Raw genomic sequence first — 25,114 nt, 5'->3', positions numbered from 1 at the left:
CCAGATTCATTGGCATCTCTGAAACTCAATATATGAGGCTTCAGAACTCTCAAGTCCATATGCACTGCAAAGATGAAGTCTATACACTAACAGGGTAGATTCTCGAGCTAAGGATTACATGATACACCTTTTCTATCACAATTCACAACACCTAGAATTCTTGTTTAGTAAGAATATAAAATTACACTATGGTTGTAATTGTACAACGTGTATTTCCAACTGCAAAGCATCAGGTTCAATCGAAATGGTCTTCGGAGAAGTCAGGCTCATCAGGCTTCTGCAACCTGCGAATAGCAGTGTCCTTGGCACGGAACCTTCTGGAAGCAGATGCGAGCTTATGCATATGGGCAATGGCACCCTCAGCAATCGTCCTACCACCACTTGAGGTGCCTTCTTGTCTGGGTTTATCAGCAGCCAGATGATCCTCTGACCACCATGAGTATGACTCCAATCGGCTGAGGCTTTCAGCCAGCTTCCTTCTCTGGTGCTGCCGCCACGCCGCCTGGATGAAGCAGGCAGCCCATGTCCTCCAGTGGTGGGAGTAGAACCGGAATGTGTGCTGGAGCTTCTTGCTGTGGAGCCTTCGGAACTGGTTTGCAACGAACTTCAGGTCCTCAGCTCGCAGAGCAAAGGCTTCCACCTCTGTGAGGCTCCGCACGGTCCTTGTTGAAAGCGGGAAGTGGACGTTGGTCTTCGGAAGCAGGGCCCATGTGAGCAGTTCTTCACCTGCGAAATCACCAGGGCGCAGGATGATAGAGTTGAAGAAGTTGCTGCGGCCACCATTGGTTGTTGAACTCTCTAGTTTGCCACGTATAATAAAAAGCATCTCATTCACAGGATCACCCTCGCGAGAGATGTATGTATTCTCAGGGCACAGGAAAGACACCAGCCGCTCACAGATGGCATCAAGAAGTTGGTCATCCATCTCAGAGAAAAAAGGGACCTGCATTGAAGAATGGAATCAGAGGCATGCCATGGAATGTATATCAAGTTTCAACTAGCACTAGAAGCAATTGCAATTAGCAACAGAGTGACAGTTTGTTTCTTTCCATCCAAATACAGTAAACATTCCATCAACAATCAAAGGCTTAAAATTCTACTTATTCAGCTGCGAGATGATAGTATAACCGCAACTTACACGTCGAACAAGGTCCAAACAAAGATGTCGCTGCACATCCCGGCGTATGTCAGCAGGCAAAGCTTGCAAGATGGACTCTTCTTCTACTCCTCGTGTCGCAAGCCATTTAACTTGAACAAACCGCCGGACACGTTCTTGAAGATGAGCTGGGAGTTGATGATGTCTCATCCACTCATCCATGTCCCTTTGCCTCAGCCTCCACTCCTCAAGCCTTTTACTGATAGACTGCAGGTATGTCTAAAAGAAGAAAAGAATACGAAGTGATCTCTGAATCAGACATCAAGAGGTCTATCAATATGAAAAATGGCTCACTGAATACAGAAACAGTAATAGCCTTATTTTTAGCAGAAATTTCAAACCATGAAATGGAAGTTATCCTCTAGCTTGTTAGCAAAAAAATGACAGAAAGTTAAAATAGCCTAACACATATCATCATAATATAACTGAATACATGATAATTTTGCCAAACTAGTTCAGTTTTCAAAATTTGCTTACAAATTTAACACATGATGCAATTATTCATGCTAATTCAATCCTAGGATTAACTTGGCAAGATGGGCATAAAAAGTATGAACTGTCAAGTCCAAAACATCTTATTGCACTACAGAAGTGAGAGTTTATGACATTACCTGCATATTGCCAATCAACTGAGCAAAGAGTATGAGACTGATAGCACCAATTGCTATCGCAAATGCGTTCTCTACGATAAATGCACTTGTTTGAAGAGGATTTCCGCTTGAACTGGAAAGGTGACAATAGACACAGACCTTAACATTAGTAATTGTATTAGAGACATACAAAATAACCCAAGGTGATAGAATATCTTGATGGATCTTTAAAAAATACAGAATATCTTGATAGATCACTACCTAAGCTGCAGCAAGCCCCACCAAAGACAAAAGAAGTACTTCTCAAGAAATGAAGCTGAGACAGCGCCTTTACTCAGTGCACTAGAAAACATTCCGTACTTAAATTGTATAGAATTGTCATTGGCATTACAGTTGACAAATATCTGTGTTTTCTTTTGCCACTCAGAATAACTGTTAGAACCATCACTCTCACAACTTATAAATCTAAGGTTGCAAGATGTAACGTTGGACTCAGCAAGGCACTGCTGATCCCAACACGTAATCTGCCGTTCGATGGAGAGAAGATAATATATTGCACCAGTAATCTGCAGCGATGTACACAAGTCATAAGTGACATTATTTTAGTATCAAGCATACAAAAGTGTAACGAAAAAAATGCAAGATGATAGTGGTCGCATTGTTTCTCACAATTGAGCTCACATGCATATCTACTCCAATAGTGTTTCATGAGACTGAATTCTAGTGCATACTAGGATAATCGATATGCTTGTCATATCAGCGTAAAAAAGAAACTCGAACGGTGGGGGAAAGATCGCCCCCACGGTATTTCGATTAAGAAGGAAATCAACCTTCTACAGGCCCAGAAACCCCCCAAACACTATTGGGCCGCATCGTAACCTGGGCCCTATAGGGGACTGGCAATCACGTGCAACTACCCCAGATGGGAGGGCCCAAACCATACCGCTCGGTGGTTGCCTTCACAGGCTGGTTCCCTGCCACTATAAAGCATGCATATAAATAGAAAAATAGAATATAACACTGATTTTAGGTTCCATATGAAGAAAAGGCAAGCTTAATTTTAAATAGCAAATAAATCATGCATATCCCTTAGGACAAAAATAAGCTGAAATAAAGCTTGATTCAAATTAGCATCCCAGCAATTTTATAAGTGAAATTGGAAATGGATGACCATACATGGCTTGCAAGCATGTAGAGTAGAAGATTGTATGCTGCTCCTCCCCAAGCTGACTTTGCAACAACTCCAACAGCTTTGATAATTTGATTGCTTAAAGGGACGATGAGATACATTCTTATGACATATTGAATCACAATTATGAGAGCAAATGCAGTGTTCCGGACGTTATAATCTGAGTTTTTTATCGCAGGCATAATTAACCACACAGTAACCTGCAAAACAAAGGCATCCCAGAAAGATTCAAGTCATCACTACAGAAGTTTGAACTAGCAAACCAAGTCATGGGTATTCAGTATTTGTGATAATCATCATTCAAAATTTCATCTACACAGGCAAAAATGTTCTACAAGGATTTGGCTAAGATAGCTTATTACAGTAAAATTTCATAATTTTAATGTTTTCTTATGATCTAAGTGGATGTTAATTAGATTCAGATGATACACATGATCTGAGTTGAAAAAGATCAAACCAATTGTCTTTTGGCTCTACCAGGTAGAAAGCTAGCTGGCTCCACCTTATTGAAGTCACAATCTGGAGGTATATTTGGTTACTGACAACAATTAGCTAGGATAGGAAATAGTAACATTACCAGGAAGCACTGGCCAGATGACTTCCTTCAATAACCTTTTATATTAAGGGAACTAATGGTATGGGCTCATCCCAGAGGCCTACCAAAAGAATCTAACCAAAGTTGGACGCATAGATGCTACTCAACCAGTTTAGTTCAAAAGAGTATGTATATGTTATTGCTACCGAACATATATAAACAACAGCTGTTTGTTATACCAGTAGAAATGGAAAAATAAGAAAATGATAAGCAATTAATTTATGCAACGAGATCTGCTGCAAATTAATTTTGTGAGGTCTTTACCTGTGGAAGCGGCACAGCTGCAAGTATGTCTACAAAGAAATCAGTTCTTATATATCTTTGTTGAATCTTCTTAATATCCACAACAAGCTCTCCCTTTCCAAGGACTCGGGATTTTGGATCCACATATGCAGTATGAAACTTGATTGCTATGTTCAACATGTAAAACAAGTCAGCAAGTGATCGTAGAACGGTGATTCTTATGCTCAGTCCCTGGTCCTTGGCAACACACGAAGATCCATTACCGTGTTCTCTAACCAATGGAAGGTAATAGAAAAAAGGATCGATAAAAAGAGCAAACAAACATGCCACAAGGAACACCCTGTTCCAGCTCAGTACAATATTACTTCCAGGGTCTAGAATACGCTGGTGCCATGGTTTGCTGCCTTCATTTAACATCTTAAGCTTCTCAGGATTCTTCACATCTATTCTATTTGCCCCAAATCTATCGGCTCGTGCAGCTTGATATAATGGCTTAGATTGATTTTGTCTCTCGTCAGGAAAGATCCTAAAGATAGAACAGAAACTTAGAAGAATTAGTAAAATGTGTCAATATGATCAACATAATTTTGGGTTAAAATAGAGTGCTTTGAAAGAAAGTAGCAACAGAATTATCATCTGAACATAGCATCCCACAAAAAAAAACATCTCCACCCACATAGGCTATAACCATTAGTTCATCATGATACATCTATATACCCATAGATGGTTGGCGCTTCCTTCCCTTTAAGGGTTAGAAATTCCCACAAGAATCTATCGAAAGGTAAAACCCTAGAAACTCTCCTTCACAATCACTAATCAAGAGAAAAAGAAAAGGATCTACATCACTTACTTTTGCATGCCAGATTATAACAGTGTAGATAATCATATGTAGACTGTGTCATTCAATTTTGCCCACGCAGTTGCATGGGAATCAGGCTAGTTGAAAGACAAAGAAGCTTGTACATGAAGCTGAATATAAATGAAAGGAAAAAAAAGCTTAAACAAATGAAATGCAGTGGATGCTTTCCATTTATTCAGCAATTTTCACAAACTTCGTCAGATTCTGACATGCCCACCAAAACCATCTAGTCCGATTAGCACCAAAGCGTTATTCTGGACTTGACCGGTTGATCTCCAGCAAAGCTCTCTCAATCTCAATCCTAGGCTCATCCCTCCCCTCTCTTCAGCAAAGCAACTAAAATCCAGGCTCAAATCGGGATCAAAGCTTCAAATTGGTCCTCTCCAATTCCTAGAGGTAGTGAAGAACCCATTGTGCAAGCTATACGCCACCACCTCTTATCTCCTCTCGACTAGAATCGAACCCAAATCTCGCTCCCCGTACAGCTAACGAAAGTCAATCCTAATTCAGCAAAATTCTAGCAGCTACTCATCCATTCCAACAGGGGATCCACATGGTCAGAACTCAGAACTAACCATACATCGCAGAGGAAAAGGAAAGCCATAAGGAATGAAGCCCGCACCTGTTGTTAGGCCTCCTCTGCATCTCCACCTCATCCTGGACCCTGGACCCAAACATGGCGGCCGCCTCTGCTCTCCCACCCTCCACCCGTCCAAATCCCGCGCCGAACTGGAGCGAGGCCAATCAGGGGATCAGAGGGGGAGCACAGCACTTCCGGTTCCAAATCACCACCATGGCAAACTCGAGTCGCTCAATTTGACGACTCCGAAGAACGGAAGAACTCGAGTAGAAGGACGGAGACAGAAAACATGCGATCTTTTTGCGGTTCTTTTAGCCAGAGAGGGGACAGAGGGAGGAGGAGGGTGGACCAAGTGGTGACTGCCCGTTCGGCGTTCGCATACATCCGGTTGTTAAAAGCTTGGGCCACACAAGGAGTCCTCCCAGCCTGGTAACAGGCCACTGACATGTGGGGACAGGTATGTCTGTGGTTACTAGTATTTCCGTTACAAAAGTACTTTAACTGGCAATATTATTTCTGGAGGGGAATCTAAATAACCGTACATGAATTAGAAACAAACTAATGTAAGGTTTGAGGCCATCCGAGCACTCGAGTTTTTCAGTTCTTGAATCGCCAGTCTTTTTTTCTTTTTTTCTTCCTGAGAATTGCTTCTTCTCACATTTTTACCCTGCCCCGCCTACACTACGGTGAGACCTTACCTTGCACGGCAGCTTCTTTGCCAATTGTGACCGCCTCGTCTCGTCTGTCACCATTGCAGTAGGAAGCGGTTTAAATATACTGTAGTAACAGTAACAGGACAAGTCATTTTTATAATTTTCCCAAAAAAATGTACAGTTCAGTTTATACTTTTGTTCTTCACTTAGCCGACCTTTGTTTTGGATCCCTATAGTCAAACTCTCCAAAATCTAGTTACAATACATAGTCAAGGGGGAAAGGGCTTCAGCAAGATACAGTTTATCACAGCATTGGCGACCGCTGCTTCATTTCTTCACAACATGGAGATGGACTTATACAAATAATGGATGTCAGTAGATTACTTCAGGGACAGAAGGGGATAGCTTTCAGGCTTGTAACTCACTGATACAAAATTTGCTTCTGTAATTCCACAAACCGGGTAACAACCATATCGTCGCTGCCATTATAGCATCTGTATTCTAATTTTGTGACTTTTTTTTCCTCCACGCTCGCAGTGAAGTTGGATCAATCAGACATACATTTGGTGCACATGAACAGTGCAATACCAAGGACACCTAAGGCTAGCCTGCTTTGGTAATAGAATCAGCTGCTGAGCATGAGAGAATGGCACATCACCCTGAACCTGAAATTCACATGTCCAAGGTTGAGAAAGAGAATTGGCCACAGCAAACAATATAAGGTGGACAATGCAGGTACAAAATTCAGTATATTGCTTCTGGTACAAACAAAATTTGTTCTATAATTAAACAAGCACAGCTGTAGTTTGAATTCTCTTTTCCGAATCCAAATTGAAATTGGAATATTATGCAGCAGTAAAAGAGTTGTGATATAGGAATGCAGTCCCTTATACAGCACAATAATATTGTTGGGGCCACGGAACAGACAATGTAACATCTGAGTAGCTTGAGAGGTGTGAGATTTTGTATGGTAACCGTGACAGAAACACTAGGAGTAGGTACTGAACCAAAAAAGAATAAGCACACAAGAACAAAAATCACTCAGAGCAGTTACAACTTCTCAATGCAAATCCTTCAGGAACTTCGGAGCCCTATTTTTCATTTTATTGTAACACAGTAAAACATCATAGTGCTAGCACAATGCCATCAATATGACATGTGTGGCTGAATCTTCATATAGGCTAGCAGGCGAACAGATTCATAATAAAACAAGCATACCTCGACGTCTATTAGGTCAATCTTGGTTGCATACATTAGGGAAGGGATTCTTCTTAGAAAGTTAAAAATATCACCTGAATACAGAGGAAACAAGAAGTAACCCTAAACTTCAACGTTTTAAGCCTATTATTGACACATCAATGCTTCCTAGAGTACACAACCACTAAGCTCGGTCTATTAATAGCACCTGAATGTTGTCAGAATGATGGGATCACTCTTTTAGATTATGCTTTTGGGATGTACAAATTTCAGAATTGCACTTGAATACAAATCATTACCAATCAAAAGTGCTAAAGCATGCATATGGAGCAATTAGATGGTTTTAAACATTTACAGTTTATTTTGCACAATAAAAGATCATTTTATTGGGGCACTGTATTTGAGTAGTGAATTTCAGCTGACATGTGTTCGGAACATATGTGATCATTTTATTTAGGTAAAGTATTTTCTTGGGTTGTGAAAGAGGTAAAATTGTATTCTATTCCTTGCAGCAATATCTGCATTCTGAAACAAAATCTTTATATCAGTCTGCAATCAATCCCTTCTATCACCAGTAAAGAAATAAGAAAATATGGTCCCAGAACAATATCTAAATAAGCACATATGCCAATGTAATATGGCAAGATCTTAACTCACAATACCAATTAAGACTTCATGTTAATGGAGAATTCACATGAAGTCTTAATTGTGAAGTTTTAGCAGACATAAATATTTCGTACTGGTAGTTTCAGTCTTTAATGGGGAAATGATGATCCACATGTGGATTGCTAACAATTACATACGAATAAGGAAAAGCAGACAACAGCTGCAAAATGAAAATGTTACACTTCTACCACTACACAAATTCTCAAGGTGTCCTACAATTTTACATAGTAATCAACTTCTGACTGCTATAATTAATTTAGGCTGAAGTTTCCATCCTATTCATGAATTTCAGGAACAGACATAGAGGTACAGACTTAGCAAATGGGGCACTCTCACAGAGAGAAAGCTACATATTGATCCATTATCTCGAATTTTAGGAACTTTTGCAGAATTATAAACATGTTATCGGGATGTTGTGTCGACACTAACCATTCTCGCCTTTCTTGGTATGGGTGTCCACTTCAGCTGTTACTGACGAGCTGCCACCAGTCTTGCCACTGCCCTCCTTCAATCTCTTTGCAAAAAGCTTAGCGATCTGCAAGTGCGTTTTTGCCATGATTTCTGTTCTCTTGAGCTCCATTTCCCCCTTCTTAATCTCAGCTTCAGCCCTCATCCTCTCTGTCTCCCTGTACATCTCCATTCTGGCGTGCTCAATCTTCAAGTATGAGCTAGCCAGCAGCTCGATGCTCTTGGCTATATCAAACTCTGTGCTCTTTCTCTTCTTGGGCCGGTCCCTGACCTTGTCCACCTCCTCTACGTCCTCGTTCGCCACCTTACTCCTTGGAGAGCTCACGTTGGCATCGCTATCTGCAGCCCTGCTCTCCTTCTGCACGCTGTTGTCAACCTTCTCCGCTTTCTCCGGGACAGCGCCATTTGTGTCAATGTTCATCAGATCAGAGAATGCACCAGGACCCGCATCCGGCAACTGCGCGGCAAAATCTGCTTCTACTACCTCGGCCTCTGCTTTCGCCGGAGCTCGCAGGTCTATACTGTTACCCAACTCTGCCTGTGGCACCTGACCAGAGCAGATGGCCGGACCCTTAAGGAGTCCGTCCATACGGGCAAAGAACCGCCACGACGGGCCGGCGGCGGCGGGGCCTGCGCGCGCCACCGCGGCGGACTCGGCCCGGTACCGCTTCTTCATGGACTCGATCTTGTTCTTGCACTGGTTGGGGGTCTTGGCGCTGTTGCCGCCTCCGCCGCCGGGGGCCTTCCCCGCGGCCGCGGCGTCGTCGGCGCAATGCGCGGACACCTCCCGGGCGATGTCGACCCAGTCGCTCCACTTGAGCTTGGCGCGGTTCCGCAGCAGCCACTTGGCCTCGTAGGCCTCGAGCAGGCGCACGATGCCGCCCTCGCTCCACTCGTCGCGCTTCTGCGGTGGCGCGGCGGTCGCCAGCGGCGCCGCAGCGTCGGCGTCGGGGAGGCCGTTCATGGCGGGCGCGGGAGCCGAAAAGAAGGAACCCGAATCCGAATCTCGGAGCCCGCGCAGGCCAATCGGGGTCAGCGAGGCTACAGCTACGCCACGGCGAACGGCTCTGTAGGAGCCTGCGGCATGGTAGGATCTTTGCTGAAGCTACCGCCGCATGGGATCAACAGCTAGCGGACTGAATTGTCTGAAAAGGAGGTGCTCCGAGCTTAAACTGCAGTGATCAGACAGAAAGATCGCGGCAAAAGGGGCACTGGTGATGCTGAGACCTGGAAGCCCCGAAAAGATTGACCAAAAGAAGCAAATTCCGGGAGGTGAAAGCTTGCTTACACTAGAAAGGCAAGGCGGTTTCCACTGTTTTTTTGCTGGCAAGTGGCAACAGATGGCGCGCTCGAGCAGAAATTGCTCGGAACACGGCAGAGATTTCAGCGGAAAGAAGCCCGCGTGCCAAGTCCTATTCCAATCCTAGGCAAGCGAGCAGAAGGAACGCAACGCGGCGAGGAAGAGGAGATCGAGCTGGCGGTGACTGAGAGAGAACAGTAAGGCCTAGAACGAGACACACACACACACACACACAGAGAGAGAGAGAGAGAGCAGGATGGCTGGATGGGGGCGGCGGGATCCGAGCCGAGCTCCCAAATGCACAGGAGAAGGGCGCAGGATTTTGCGGGGAGAAAATGCTCCTGGCCTCCTGCTCCGTCTCCTCCGTCCGCGGCTCGGTAGGAATCGTCTACGCGGGGGCGAAGGAAAGGGGGAGAGAGAGAGCACGACTGCACGAGGTGGGGGAGCGCAGCCGCGGAAAGTGGGAGACCGGGAACCGGGGAGGCGGCCGGGGGCCCCACGGCTCGGCCCGTCCAACGTCCTCTTCCTCCCGGCCTCCTCCTCCCACCGCCCGCGTGCGCCCGGCGCGCCAACTGCCCGCGCCCGCCAGGTGGGGGGGCGCGGGGCCCCGGCCGTCAGCGAGGCGCGCGCGGTGGGCCGGGCGGGGCGGGGTGGAGTGGAGGCGCGCGTCGGAGCGCATAGCATAGGTTAGGCAGGCAGGCGCCGGGGTGGGGCGGCCGCGGAGTGGGGCGTGACGCCAGCGCTGACCGGATCCGGCCCCGCGGCCGCGAACACGGCGCAGCGGAGACCGCGGGCGCGCCGCGCGCGGGGTTGGGGGGTGGAACGGGGACGCGTCCGCGGCGCGGGCAGGGAGATCACGGGAGGGATCCCGTGTCCCGGGCTCACGAATCAGCGCGCAGCGGCGGCTATTGGCGCGGCCAGCAGCGCGGTGGACGGTACTGCACCGCGGCGCGGGGTGGGGGAAAGTAGTGGGAGCGCGGTGGAACCCACCGCATGCGGGAGGGAGCCGGGAGCGGGCGCGGGGTGCCCTCGTTTTCCACGGCAGCCAGCGGGCGGCGCGCGGCAGGCAGGCAGGTGCCCCCGCCCCGGGCGCCCGCGGTTGGTGGTAGCGACCTCCATGATGCCGTCCCGTCCCGTCCGCCCACGCGCCGCCCCACCTCGCTTTCGGTTTCCACTTGCCCGCGGTTGGTGGCCGCTGGCGTGGCATCTTTCTTTCTTCCGCTGGCCGGCCGCGCGGCCGCGCCCTTGTCCGCTTCGCAACGAAACTGAAGAAAACGCTGCGGCTTCCATTCTATTCTATCATTGCTGCGACGGTTTGACCATTCGGGACGGCAACCGGCCGCTATTGGCTGCCGCGAGCTCGTGCCGCCACCATTCGCGGTGCTGGAAGAAACCTGCCCGCCTCAATCAGGGACGTCGGACGTGGTCGTGGTCATACTCTGTGTCTGGCAAGATTACTGACCTGGCTTTGCCGACATCGAAGCATAGTAGGCCTTGCCCGATTTTGGACAACCAAAATCATCGTGCCAGCACTGTAGCATACTGTAGCGTTAAATCATTGTGCCAGCACTGTAGCATACTGTAGCGTTTCGTTTGTATTTGTGAATTATTGTCCAAATATTGACTAATTAGGCTCAAAAGATTCGTCTCGCAAAGTACAACCAAACTGTGCAATTAGTTTTTGATTTCATCTACATTTAGTACTCCATGCATGTACCGTAAGTTTGATGTAATGGGGAATCTTCTTTTTGCATAGTGCCAAAGTTAGGATTTTAGGGTAACTAAGGCCTTGTTTAGTTGGTCAATTTGGGAGATGCAAAATTCCTGTTCCAGCACTGTAGCACACTGTAGCGTTTCGTTTGTACTTGTGAATTATTGTTCAAATATTGACTAATTAGGCTTAAAAGATTCGTCTCGCAAAGTACAACAAAACTGTGCAATTAGTTTTTAATTTCGTCTACATTTAGTACTCCATGCATGTACCGCAAGTTTGATGTGATGGGGAATCTTCTTTTTATATAGTGTCAAAGTTGGGAGTTAGGCCTAAACAAGGCCGTAGTTCTAGTTCGTGTCTGGGTGGTTACGTCAGGTGAACAGAAGCAACTATAAACACGACTGGATTTCTTTTCTCATGTAGAAAAAACGTATTCTTCCAAGACGGATGGTAACAGATGAACAGTTTTGATGCAAGGTAATAAGGTTAGAAAAGTGATGCGCCGTAGCAAGGCTTCCTGAGCTCAGCTTAGCTAGCATTGCCCTGACGGGAAGGGCCAGCCTACCCGCAGGCCGCAGTTGCTTGCAGAATATGGCATCCAAGTCAGTGCCGAGCTGAGCTGAGGAGAGTGCGCCTAGGAATCGGATCAGGTTGAGTAAAAGTGGCAGCCACACCCGCACGCCCACATGCCTCGGTTCACAGTTCTGCTGCGCGGATTGTGTGGAAATGGAGTATGGTCTAAGGAGACGTCAAGTCCATGTCGAGCTTCCCCGACGAGCAGCGGCACAAGGCACCGCCCTGGACAACCCGCCGACCGCTCTGGCGTGGTGCCATATAAACCACCTGACGAGCAAGCTTTCTTTGGGTTATCGTTCCTGACCATCCTTTAAAAAGCTCCAAACAGTAGCGGGCACTCTCTGTTCGTTTCCATTGAGCGTTCTTGCTTGCCCTACCGAAATCATCGCTGGAACATCCGATGATGCCACGGATGATGGAACCCCTGCTGCTGTTCTGCGCATGTTCAGTGCGCTCAGCTTATAGCGAGGCGTGTAGGGCCAGGATGCCATGGGAAGAAACGTGACGACTGATGAAGGGGCATGTAATCACTGACCCTGTCGAGGCTCTCCTCGTGGTAGCCGCATAACACGGCCTCTTTCATGCGGTCGCTGAAACAGCACAAGCAGGCGTGAAAATGCTTTCTGACCATTGTTCCGGCTCTCAGATCCGGCGGGATCACGGCCATCTGACCCGTAGTACCTAACTGCTGACCTGACCGTGAGGCAGACAAGGCCGGGAGCCGTTCGTGACCGTCAAACTCGAAACCCCGTAGGCTGGCGCCTGGCGGATCCAATCAGATGCGCCCCCTCCACGCCGCAATCGACGACTCGGGGTCGGGGAATGAGATGCCGACCACGATGGCCTGCCGCCTCCGCCGCGCTCAAAATTCAGCTGATTTTTTCACTGAACTTCCCGATTCCTCCCTGATGGGACCTGGACCTTTTTTCAGGATGGGCCTTATTACTCGGTCGGGCCTCTCCAAGCGTTGCTGTCTGTAAAGCCCAGCACGATTAAACCTGCAGAGCTCGTCGGTCGGGGGCCCGCCCGTGGGGAACATGTTTCTCCAAGTCCACCCATTGGGCTGGGTCCATTCAACGCTCATCATCTTCTTTCTTCGGGATGGCTCCATTTTCTTCTTTGTCCCCGCCCAGCGCATGCTGCCGACAGAGCAAGGGCGCAGCAGATGCAAATGCAGGAGCTAAAGCTCGGCTGATTCGGAAACGAATCAGCAGCTTCGTGGCGGCTTGCAGCCTGCTGACTCGCTGATTAGTAGAAAGATGTAAGATGCCAGTGGCTAACATAGTTGGCTGCACATCGTTCGTGCTTGGGGTCTGTTGGAACGACAAACCCGACGCTCTGATTCTTGTTACCAACGACGCGTATCTTCTCACTGATCCTCCCCTCCTCAACTTCTAGGTCACCGATGACGCCAGCCAACCCGTGGAGTACCCAAACGCGACGACAAAATCAGAAGCAGTGGCGTTAACAGCGCAGGAGCGAATCAGACGTGATACTGCCCCGAACGCGCCCACTACCGGGCCACCTGAATCAGCCAGCATATCGCCGTCGCAGATTACCAGCAGCGTCTCCTCCGTACAGCAACGCAGACAGGATCCCTGCAATCCGAAGCGCCAATAAACAAAGCTCCCGGAGCGGCTGCGCGCAATCTACACAGGTGGCTCGCGATCTAGCAGAATCGCTGGGCGGCACATGGGCACGAACATTCAGCACCGGGAACGACGCATTTTTGGCTCTATTTTACAGGCTGCGCGCGGAACCGTCGTCGGCATATGAAGATGTCGTTCGGAAAGCACGGATCACGCTCGCGGCAGCGCGGCGGAGTGACAGAATCAATTGCAGCAAGGTTCGGCAAACACTCTTAGTTTATCTCAGTGACGATATGTGCAAAGTCAAGAGGTCGGAATAACAGACAAATCTGAATTTCTGCACAACACAAGTTTTTCACTAGCTGTGGATAACCAGCATTTTGCGTAAAAAAAATGGTGCCAGCCGCTCACCACACACCAGGGCGGAATAACCTCGAATTTCAGTGTCCGACAATGTAAATGTTGATTGCAGCTATAAAGAAAACCAGTGCCACGAATTTGCCATGCTCAAACTATGCGATCCGGCGTAGCATGGTTACAAAGTAAGGCATTTCTTAGACAATGAAATTGGTAGGCTGATAAAGCGTGAACAAATGGCTCATGTGGACATCATCATCTCAACTCAAGCAATAAAAGATTATCAACCATTATATCGATGAGAATGGACGGAGAATTGAGAGTGCACAATTGCATGATAGCACCAATCATAAATCACAATGGCTCTCAGAAATAGGAGTCCATCTTATTCTCTCACATCACAATTACAGAATGGATAAACTGGACCACTGTTCGAGTACTTAACAGACTGAAATATGACTGTCAAGAGACACAAGAGAGGAAAGAAAGACCAGACTCCGGACAGGACCACTTGATAATCCACATGAAAATAGCAACTTGACTCTACTATGCACTGCAAAGCTCCTAGGCGTGACACGAGCAAATGGGCTACGCAAGGGTATAGTATTCCCTCTCGTGCCGGTCAGAGTCGAGAGCAACAAGGACGTAAATCGCGTAGATCATTCCAGGGACATAGCCAAGGATTGTGAGCAGCAAGCAGATGCAGAACTCCATCTGTTGAAATACAACAAAAAAGGCTTACTATTAGTACGTTACAGGGATTGGTAAAATCAGTAGCGTTATCACGATACAAAACAGAAATCAGTTTGTCACCACTTGGTTCCACTGAGTTTCATGATTCAGATTAGTCAAATTAGGTACTGAATCTCTGCTCACACTTCCATCAGGAACAATGTGGCCGTGCAATGAAAATGTCGTTGACGAGTTTTAGACACAGATCGTATAGCATTGTTACACCGGTGGAATTGAATGGCTGAGGGCATTTAAAACATGAACTCATTCTCCAGTCCTAACATCTGCAGGAAACCAAAAACTGAATCCCAGCACGACGCGCCGCTACGCTATAGGAATGAAACAGAAGCAGGAGATCTACGAGGATAACGCACAAGATTCAGATGCAGCGCATAGCGTCTGACGCTCCTGAACTCGGGATTCAGACCAAGCACTGTCCCAATAGCTTGGAATCGCAAAACTAGACTACCAAACCTAGCTCGAAGCTAGCCAGACGCGGGCGACGGATTCTCAAACCACCTGGATAGAAATCGCGGCGCGGATCCGGGCCACGATTCGCACCTAGAGGCAGAGCATCACATAGTGTGGGGGGAGAGAGAGGAAGGAGCCGGGGAGGGGAGGCTTACGCTGCAGCAGCCGAATCGAAGGAAGACGCCGAGCGGCGGGAGGATGATGGCGAAGAGGATCTCCAGGAACCTGCAGCAGTTGCCGTCCCCCATGGTGGCCTCGGAGCTGATCGGATCGGAAGCGGCGGGGTGGAGACCGGAGATCTGTTCCCTGCTCTGTCCCCCTGGTGCGCGTCTCGTGAGTGGTTTCGTCAACGTTTCCTTAGTCGGTCGGGCAAGGGACTGGGAGGGAGAGGGAGGCTCAGCCAGGGACTCTCTCCTGTGCGCCGACACGCGTTCGCTGGCCGGTGGTGGTGCGGGCATGGGCCGCCGTGGTGTGGGCTCTGGGCCGTCACGGACTACGACAATTGAGGTGGATGAAGGTTGGACATTTTCCGTGTTTCCCGTCGGACCATAATCCGAAGCCTTTTCTTTTTCGAATTTTCACCCCTTTTTTTCGTGGAGAGCAGTGGCAGAGCCGTTTGGAGCATCTCCAGCACCAGCAGAAACAAGCTTTTATTCCACACGTCAGACGAATATGTCAGGCAGAAGGGAAGCACTATATTAGTATAGTGTTTTATTTATGATCCCATCAAGAGAAGTATTATGATGTTGTTACTGAAAAAAAAAACTAAAACAGAATCAGTAGACGCTTGCACACGGATAACGGGGCAAGCCATCACCCTCTTCTTTGAAAAAGCACGCACGAGCACGAGTCTTGCGCCTAGTGTACCGTGCAGCCGATCACGTACGGATACTCCCCCTGTCCTGTGCCCCCCATTTTTTAACAGCAACTTGTGCACACGAGGCACGCACGCTGGAAAGAACTATTTACAGCCTCCTCCGCTAGCCTTTTCCGGACGATCGTGCCAGAAATCCGTCGTACAACAAGCCCACATTCCGGATCGCCTCGTCAGGGAGAGAGGACCTGGGGGGACCAGGCCAGCCTAGCTAACCCGCCTACTGTCAAAGCGCCCCAAATCCCCAATTAACTAATCCGCATGCCGGTGGCGCAAGTTACCAGATTTGGCAAGGCAAATCCAGCGGAATCCGGCTAGCAGTAGCGAGTAGGCTGGACTATCAGTGTACTAGGCGAGTAGGCCGCGGTGATAATTGATACAAGTATGATATCTATGGCATGTCCACGCCGAATCTTGACAGGTCGCGTCGCGTGGAGCCGTGGGCACCTTAATTTTTTTTTGCTCCGCTCGATCGCCCATGCGACCTGCGTGATCGCGCAGGGTCGATCCCCTACTGATCTCCTGGGCGCACACACGGCGTGGCGACAAGCCCCCAGCCCCCAGGATCTGAGCTCAGCAGGCGCGCCGCATCAAGAACACGCATGCCCGGAGAGCGCTGGTAGATTTGGGAGGAGATCAAAGGAACGCCACGGAGGAGCCGACGGGTGTGGCTTGTATATGGCCTGGTTGAGGTTGGAGAAGGATATACAAATCAGTTTTCATTTCTCAAAAAAAAAACAATTTTCAAAGAGAGACAAGGATACAAATCCACGGCAAAAATCGTCCCGAGGAGCTAGTCCAAACTATCCCTTGGTGCGTGATGTCTGCAGCGGATTTTTGTGGTTATAGTTTGATGCCACGGGTACACCAACTTTTGCTCTTAGAATACTGTTGGAGGATTAGCTGACGTGCTCCTTTCCTTCCCAATCTTTTAAGCGAGTTAAGTACACCGGATGCTGGCTTTGTTGCCGTCATCGGAGCGGCACCCGTACACACAAAGAAGCAGAAGCGCTGTTCGTATCGTATCGTGGTACGCCGCTGCCAGGTGTTGATCGCCCGGCCGCGCTGTCCACCAAATACGTGTGCTAAGCCCTTTGCACCCTTTTCAGTTTTTCCCCCTCTATCTAGAAAGTAGAAACTAGAAAGGCCTGGTACAGACGGAACGGTGGTGACACTTGTGGCCTCAGCAAAGGTGCCACGGAAAGGACCTTTGTTCAGAGCTGTTGATCTCCGTTTCGCTGCGCAGAGAGGACATCTGTTACTGCTACGCTGCTTTCCGGGCGGTCATCGGTGAGGAGGGACGGTGAAAAGAGAGGGAGGAAGGAAAAAATCTCTGGCATGGCAATGTCATGTGGTGGTCGGGGCTCCGGCCACCTGGGGCGTAAAAGTCTGACGGCGACGGACGCCACCGCTGGCTTGGCCGCTGTGGAATTATCGTGGGGCTTACATTTCAGCGATTTCTGAGCGGTCCAGATTTGGGAGATACGCAGAGCGTTGCTCGCACCAGCTGTGGAGTCCCGATCAGAAGTACCAGTAGTACCATCGATCGGAGGACACGAAGATCTTTTCCATGTGGTTCATGGTTTGCTACTGACACCGCTGATCACCGTGATCGTTGTGTTTGTTTTTCCTTTTCTATCAAGTGCCCTTCGCAATGCCATGAGTCGTTGGGGGCTTCTATGGAATTTGAAGAATTTATCACGAAAATCCCAACTCCACCGTCTAAACTTGTATTGAAATTTCGATCTAGAATCTAACACAACGCTATGAAAAAATATATGTTTGAATTTCAAATGCAGTAAAAAAATCGCATTGAGATCTGATGTATACTAGTTGGCCTTAAACTCAAAAAATTGACCTAAAACCTACCCCAATCTATAAAACCCTACCTCAACGTGTCTAGTTCAGACCAACCATTTCGATCCGATATCACACTCAGCCCGTGCCACCGTGTGAAGAATCATTTGAACTCCACAAGACCTTTGATCATGCTTAGTATTTAGATTGAAATTCTTGAAAGGCGTTAAGCAAAGATACACGCTATGTGGCTCCAGAGTGGGGTTAGCGAGTGACGATAATAAGGCCGGTGATGGGGAGATGAATGGACATATAAATGAAGGAGCACACGAAGATTTCGAGCTCACTAAAATAGGAGAGCAAAGCAAGAAAATAGGAAAATGAAACACAAACATCTAGTTTGGAATTATGTTTCTCGCAACTCGGTGCATGGAAGCAAAACGCGCCTCCGGAGGCCGTTTCTCATGTTTTGCGCCGGGTCCATTGAAACCTCGTGTTTCGCTCAAGCGACCCGTCGATGCGTGTTCGATATGGGCCATTTCACCGGATTCTTCCATGTTTTTCGCAACAAAGCAACGTGGATGCCGAACAAAATGCATATGACTGTGAACACCATACTATACATCATGCAATAAGCAGCCGTGCATCTCCAGATCATATGGAAAGAGCAGGAGATCGAGAGATCATCGGGCCATATGGGTTGGCCATGGCCTGTGGTGGATGGAATGGAATGGAATGGAGCCGGTGGCAGGGTGGGAGGAAGGAAGGCAGGAGGGAGGAGGGAGGGAGCAGGGAGATAAGTTGGGAGCTGGCGGTGAATAGAAAAACGAGATACGCAATCTTCCCCGAATCCCCCACCCCACCCCGGCCCCGTCCCTCACTTCCCCCCTCCCCTCTCCTCCCTTCTCTCTCTTCCTGCGGGCGGCCGCCCCCACCGCAGCCCGCACTGCACCGCACCGCACCGAAACGCATCTCCTCCCACACCGCTTACAAATACGCGACCCACCCCACCTCGACCGTCTCTTTCTCGCATCGCCGCGCCGCTCGGCTCCCTCCTCATCCTCCTCGTCGGCGTCGCCGTTGTCTCGCGCCACCGCCGGCGCTCCCTCCATCCTCGTAAGTCCTTCCCGACTCCTCCCCCCAATCGCGCCCCCTCTCTGTCCCCACCGAATCGCTGCCGCGCCGGGTCGGGCGGACTCGTCTCGCGCGGGCGGTTGGGCGCGAGGGGGGTTCGCGGATCAACCTCTTCGCGGCGCGGTGTAATGCGTGTCGGGCGGTGGCGACTGACGACGGGCCCGTGCGGTTTGCAGGGTGCTGCCCGGGTCGGGACACGGGAGCAGCAGATGGGGGTGTACCTCAGCACGCCCAAGACCGACAAGGCCTCCGCCGATGGAGAGAACGACCGCGTCCGCTTTGGCCTCTCCTCCATGCAGGGGTGGCGGACCACCATGGAGGACGCGGTGAGTTGCCTCTGATTCCCTTCCCGATTCGGTGGGATTGCCTCCTATTGTTCCGTTCGATTGCCAACTCAACTGGGTTGGGGACCATTTTTGGGTGAGATGCATCTGTCATCTGTGTATGTGGATGTTTGCAGCTGCTTAGAGTAGAGGTTGCGATCCTGTTACTATAGTTACTATATGCAGATTTCTGTGGTGAATTGAGTGTCCAATTGTTGTTTCCCATCGTCTGGGAACGCGACAACCTAGAAGGAATTCTGTCGTGATTTGATCGGCCAATGGCGCCTCCCCTATGAGCGAAGAGCTCAAGTTAGCTGTTTGTCGGTTTGTCGCACTCGCACTTGGAGCTAGCTAATAGGTCTGATAAATTGATTGTGATGATTCATGATGAAAGCTGGCACACGCTTGCCTGCTTGTGATATGAGTTGTTTACTTGTTTGCGTCACTTGGAATGAATTATCTGCGTAAGCATGTCTCTGCTTGGAAAACTGATCCACTCTGTATTGCGTTGCAGCACGCTGCTTTGCCAGACCTTGATGACTGCACTTCCTTTTTTGGTGTTTATGATGGCCATGGAGGTAAGTCTGATTGTTTCCTATCCAGGTTATGATACTGTGTTCAGTTGCATTTATTACTTGGTGAATCTGCATTGGTTTGAATTTTCTAGAGAATGCGTTCATTGAGTTTTCTCATTCTATCCAATTGACAGTTAGATATATTGATGCTTTCTATAGTATAACTGAAGTATAGTAAATTCTGTATCGCTTCCATGTGCCAAATGGATTGACTGTAAGAATCAATAGCAATTTTACTGTCGGCCAGGGGCATGTTTATCTTCTTGTGAATATATCCATGCCAACGGTGCTGACGCTATCATCAGTGTTGAGTGTATATATCAATTCCTTGCTGAGAAGTGTTCTGTGGATTCTTCTTGGAAGCACTTTTTATAAGTTACTTTTGCTAGTTTCATCTGAATTTGCCGAAAAGATTGCCTCATTATGAGAAATGAACATGAGGAGGGGTATTTCTAAAGTACTGTTCCCACACTGTTTCAAAAATTGCCCGTATAGATGCTTTGCAGTTGCTGCCTAGCCTGTAGATTGTGCTGGGTATCCTACTGCTCTCACTCAGAAACTACCGGTGAAGTTCATTGATGAGCACACAGTGGATTTTCGTGAACAATGAAAATGCTACTGAGCAATATTAACTTTTGGAATGATCTCAATTAAACCTGTTCACAACGTAGCACTTATTTGTTGCTATTCTGAACTTTGGTTGTACAAAATACTAAGCTCCTATTGTGGCAGTGACAAGCCAACAATCCAACTGTGTAATCATGCATCAGATGAGCAATGTTTTCTCAGGTAACCTTTTTATTTCAGGAAAAGCTGTATCTAAATTCTGCGCAAGGCATTTGCATAAACAAGTTCTCATAAATGAAGCAAACTCATCGGGTGATCTACCCGCTTCTGTCTATAAAGCTTTCTTAAGGTAAGTTTCCTACTTCTTGTTTTAGAATGAAGCAAGTTTTGTAAAATTGACATATTTCTGTTGGTTTAGTGAACTGTAACGACATTTAATCTTTCAGAATGGATGAGATGATGAAAGGTCAGAGGGGGTGGAGAGAATTGACTGAGCTGGGTGATAAGGGGAACAAGATTTCGGGTATGCTAGAGGGCATAATATGGTCTCCCAAGGGTGGAGATGCAGAAGATCTAGGGGGCGGATGGGGCACTGAGGAGGTAAAATGGCTGTTCTGTTTTTTCATCGTAAAGCATTACTTTTCTGGTGTGTGAAATATTGGCCATTACCTTTTCGGGCGTGAAGCTTTAAAATAGTTTATCTAGGAATACACGTGTCATGGTATAAAAATTTCTTCTATGCTTATTAATGGAGCCCATATTTTGAAATGGGCTTAAAGGGATGTGGGGAGTGGTGCTCCCAGTTTTCATCACTCAAAACTGGTTGTAAGGTCCCTAATACCATTGCCATGTCAACTGATAGGATACCTTTCTCTAGTAGATATCTTTTTAAAAAATAAGAACAAGAAAAATTAAGTAATTGCTGAAGATTTTTGCTTCTCAGACTTGGGTCCAAGGTACATCAGTAGGTGTGCCGAACATCTGATGAGTTCAGGTCATTTGGTGACAGGCTAACAAGTATACTCAAGAAAAATTTTGTACCTTTATTTCAAATTCATGTACTCCGATGTCCCAATACATAGTCCTTTCATTTTATGTAAATGAAAATGCTTTTGTAGCATGGATGTACATAGTCCTTTAATTTTAAATTCATGTTCCATGCATTAATCGCAAGATATGCATTCCAGGCCAGTAGGCCATTTACCTACCCTTATTTATTTTCCATTTTTTGGTTAGTTTCTAGTAAACTTAGACCATATCTTAACCCTTTTAACAAAGTTACTATATCAGGGTCCAAATTCAAATTTTCCTGGACCAACATCTGGAAGCACAGCTTGTGTGGCTGTCATAAGAAATGATCAACTCATTGTTGCAAATGCTGGGGATTCCCGGTGTGTTATCTCACGGAAGGGTCAGGTACATAAGATTTCCACAAGCCAGTTTTAGTTCTAATCTCCAAGCATAAAATATGAATACCAGACTGTGTTCTGTTCTCATCTGTTGTGCAGGCTTACAATTTGTCAACAGATCACAAGCCAGATCTTGAGGGAGAAAAGGAGAGGATTTTGAATGCCGGTGGATTTGTTGTTGCTGGGCGGGTCAATGGAAGTTTGAACTTGTCAAGGGCAATAGGTATCTCTTCTCTTTCCCAAGCAGAAAATATTTTGTTGATACATACATCATTTTTATTTACTTTTGGATTTTCCTCAGGTGACATGGAACTGAAGCAAAATGAGGTTTTACCAGCTGAGAAACAGATCGTGACTGCTGAACCTGAGTTGAAAACGGTGAGTTTTGCCGGACCCTTTCTATCGAGATTTCCTTTTCTTTGAACAAATTTTGCTCAGGATTGCTTTGTTTTTTGATCAGGTGAAGCTTTCTGAAGATGATGAATTCATTGTTTTAGCATGTGATGGCATATGGTATGATTTAAGTTTCTCTACTGAATGCAGACTTGTAACTAAAAGTCAGTTGCATTGTTGTATACATTTGCATTCATTTTATTTGCATGCACCAAATTCGATCAGTTCTCATTGTATCATTCTTTTGCCATGATTAAGTTCGATCAGTTGAAAGAGATAATGAATCATTCTTTTGCCATGAATTGTTTGGGTGCTTGTATTACAATTATCATCACAGGGATCTTTCCTAGCACACTTGTCATTGTAGAGTTATAGTGAAGCCCATAACTAGCTAATGGTGATTAATGCTGTGTGTGCAAAAGTATCTATGAACCTATTACCCTGAAAATGTTATTGATTCAAATAAATGCTACTGATTTTTGAAATTTAGACGAGCAAAGTCTAGTGCATGAGTAGATGTGGACATTAAAAGTAACTGAAGCACATGACTTATTATACAGATATCACTACATGCATATTTAGTCTACAATTTTGACACCATCCTTCCAATTCAGATGTGAGGTAATCTCTTGGGAGGTAGTTTGCACCGGAGTTTGCAGTTGCTGATATGTAACTGCAGTTCTGTAGCATACATAGATGGATAGATGTATCCATATTGTAAATTATTAATTTAATTCGAACTGGGCGGTCCTTATTTGTTTTACCTACGTCAGCTATATACCTAGACTGATATGAAGGGCGTGTCAAACAAAGCAAGCATCTCTAGCTTTCATCAGGGTCAAATATTATGCATATGCATTGAGCATGTGGCGTTAGACAAATTTAAGTCGATGGTACTGGAAGCTCTATCACATATTCACAGCTGACTGCGTAAGATATTGATGGTTCCACGGAAAGCTAGCACCCTAGATAGACAAGCATAATCCCTGATCTTGAGGCTTTAGACCTGATGTTTTGGTTATTCGCTTTCCATGCTGCTAGCCAAAGATAAGTGTAACATTAATACTTCGGATTATCTGGTCTCTTTTATTGTATTATTGTTATTGACATTGATTCGTTGATACCCAATTTCCTTTTGACAGGGACTGCATGTCAAGTCAAGAAGTGGTTGATTTTGTACATAAACACTTAGAAACTGTAAGTTTAGCACATAACTGTGTCTGGTACCATTACGTTTCAAATTCTTTCCCTCATCCAGCAAAAAATATCCACAGGAGGATAAGCTATCTGATGTCTGTGAGAAGTTGCTCAACCACTGCGTGGCACCTACATCTGGTGGCGAAGGATGCGATAACATGACCGTTATCATTGTTCAGTTTAAGAAGCCACTTTCTTCAGCTGCTACTTCTAGCACCGAGAAGTCTGCAGCTACTGCAGAAGAGATGCGGCCAAAGTAAGCTTTCCTTGGAGCAATGCAACTAATACCGTACACAGTCATTGAATTCTCAGTGTTGTAAAATCCCAAAGTTCCTCTTTCAGAATTTGAGCCCTTGCCTTTGTGAACAGCGAGCTCAATGGCCCTGACGACCCCCTGAAGTAGGATCAAGTGGCACACCGTGCTGTGGAGCTCTAACCGGTGGGTGATAGACATAAAAAAGGATAGCGAGTGGTGTACATAAGAAAGGGATTCTATTCGACAATCTCTATAGGGTTTGTTCCTTCTTTCTAGTGTTCAGAGTGGTCGCAACCTGTAATACATGGCGTGTTGTTTCTTAAACCGGGTTTTGTGGAATGCATGGATGAGTTGTCAGGAGATAGCTTTCTTCTTCTCAAAATTGTTGGGCTGTGGCACTGCTGAATCTATAGCGGTTCTCTCTCCGCTCAACATCACTCGAGACAGGCAGTCTCGCTTGCAGAGAAGTTGATGCAAATTTGATGAAGACCCATGAAATGGGAGCAAAAGGAGCAGAACACAGAGATAATAAAACAAAAATGTTCAGAGAAATCTGGGAATCCAACTCCTAACAGATAGCAGCAACGGCGGCCGCGAGCGCTGGCAGCCATGCGGCGCTCCTCGTCCCGAGCGCCGCCGCGGAGGCCTCTCCCTGCGCGCCGGAGCTGCCGTGGCCGCTGGAGCCATTGGATGAGGAGGCGTTGCGCGCGAGCGGGTGGACGGTGATGGCGACCTTCATGCCTTGCAGGCAGAAGCCGTTGCCGCAGATGAAGTAGTAGCGGCGGGCCTCGGGGAGCGGGATGAAGTCCTTGCCGGAGGTCCAGTTTCCGGCGACCCCGTCCATGGTGCAGTTGTCGTACCCCGTCTCGTTCACCTCGAACACGTTGTGCGTCCCCTTCTGGTACCGGAACGCTGCACGCGCACGGCCACACAGTATCGTTAGCATTGATAGATGCCTTAACTGGAGCTAGAGCTGAACTGGATCTGCATTCTACTTCGTCAGGGCGAAGGATTTTCGGATTTCTTGTTTTGAAGGACTTACAGATGAGGTCGCCGACGTAGAAGGTCTGGTTGCCGGACCAGAGGGAGTAGTTGATGTTGGGGTTCCACCCGTGGTTGGCGCCCACGATGTGGTCCGTCGCCGCCGACAGATCAACCGCGAAGCCGGCGAGCACGGCGACGGCCAGGAGCCACGACATGGCGGGCGCTGTGGGCGAGCGAAACGGCCGTGGCTCGGCGGCTGTGTGCGCACGCAGGATACGAGCGGCGATGAGAAATAGCAGCAAGTGGGACTGTGGGAGTGCTTTGCGGGGAGGAGAGGAGACAGCGGCAGCACCAATAATATTGCGGCCTTTGGTGTCAGGCTCGAGTAGCAGTATGATTTCTCTGTAGATCGTGGCCCACCTTTTTTGCTGGGACACCACTGGATTTCAGCAGATTTGGCGGGAACGGAATCCTTTACGCGCCACCCCGCTTTTCCTCCGTTTTCTGGCGGCGCCATCCGCTCTCCTAGCTGGACTGGAACGTGGTGGAGCTGGAGCATGGACCGGCGCTTCCAAGTTCCGACCATCACCGATCGCCGCAAAAGGGAGGAATGCAACAGGCAGCCGCCGAAAGAGAAGCACAACAGCTATAGGCTATAGCAGCACATAAT

At 47.6% G+C, this 25,114-nt stretch overlaps 4 protein-coding genes across 5 annotated transcripts; 1 reads left to right on the top strand and 3 right to left on the bottom strand.

Moving 5' to 3' along the window:
• Positions 1-9: 9 nt before the first annotated feature.
• LOC101766431 (cyclic nucleotide-gated ion channel 17) lies at positions 10-5,571 on the bottom strand. Its single transcript, XM_004957564.3, has 7 exons — positions 5,255-5,571; positions 3,795-4,299; positions 2,923-3,135; positions 2,008-2,312; positions 1,768-1,879; positions 1,139-1,375; positions 10-943 (listed from the first exon to the last, which is right to left on the bottom strand). Exons 1-7 carry the CDS (start codon positions 5,308-5,310, stop codon positions 236-238), a joined length of 2,136 nt encoding a protein of 711 aa, XP_004957621.1. The 5' UTR covers positions 5,311-5,571; the 3' UTR covers positions 10-235.
• Positions 5,572-5,987: 416 nt separating this feature from the next.
• On the bottom strand, positions 5,988-10,080 carry LOC101766022 (trihelix transcription factor ASIL2). Its single transcript, XM_004957563.4, has 2 exons — positions 8,158-10,080; positions 5,988-6,530 (listed from the first exon to the last, which is right to left on the bottom strand). The coding sequence occupies exons 1-2, from the start codon at positions 9,158-9,160 to the stop codon at positions 6,520-6,522; spliced, it is 1,014 nt and encodes a 337-aa protein (XP_004957620.1). The 5' UTR covers positions 9,161-10,080; the 3' UTR covers positions 5,988-6,519.
• An 8,417-nt stretch (positions 10,081-18,497) lies between these two features.
• LOC101764263 (probable protein phosphatase 2C 70) lies at positions 18,498-23,842 on the top strand. 2 transcript variants are annotated; one of them, XM_004957560.4, is made up of 12 exons: positions 18,498-18,722; positions 18,917-19,066; positions 19,578-19,641; positions 20,446-20,554; positions 20,652-20,805; positions 21,496-21,621; positions 21,714-21,837; positions 21,916-21,992; positions 22,075-22,127; positions 23,150-23,204; positions 23,282-23,460; positions 23,574-23,824. In XM_004957560.4, exons 2-12 carry the CDS (start codon positions 18,950-18,952, stop codon positions 23,605-23,607), a joined length of 1,092 nt encoding a protein of 363 aa, XP_004957617.1. In that variant the 5' UTR covers positions 18,498-18,722; positions 18,917-18,949; the 3' UTR covers positions 23,608-23,824. The 2 variants fall into 2 exon arrangements, with proteins under 2 accessions (XP_004957617.1, XP_022679477.1); XM_022823742.1 differs by lacking the exon at positions 18,498-18,722 and having other exon boundaries at positions 23,547-23,842.
• Positions 23,843-23,919: 77 nt separating this feature from the next.
• Positions 23,920-24,795, bottom strand: LOC101765206 (lamin-like protein). The gene is made up of 2 exons (XM_004957561.3): positions 24,503-24,795; positions 23,920-24,372 (listed from the first exon to the last, which is right to left on the bottom strand). Exons 1-2 carry the CDS (start codon positions 24,657-24,659, stop codon positions 24,029-24,031), a joined length of 501 nt encoding a protein of 166 aa, XP_004957618.1. The 5' UTR covers positions 24,660-24,795; the 3' UTR covers positions 23,920-24,028.
• Between the last annotated feature and the right edge of the window lie 319 nt (positions 24,796-25,114).

Source organism: Setaria italica, chromosome II (genome assembly GCF_000263155.2).
Source record: "Setaria italica strain Yugu1 chromosome II, Setaria_italica_v2.0, whole genome shotgun sequence".
NCBI lineage: Eukaryota > Viridiplantae > Streptophyta > Magnoliopsida > Poales > Poaceae > Setaria > Setaria italica.
The sequence above is the reverse complement of the archived record's forward strand: the minus strand, read 5'-3'. Positions and strand labels throughout refer to the sequence as shown.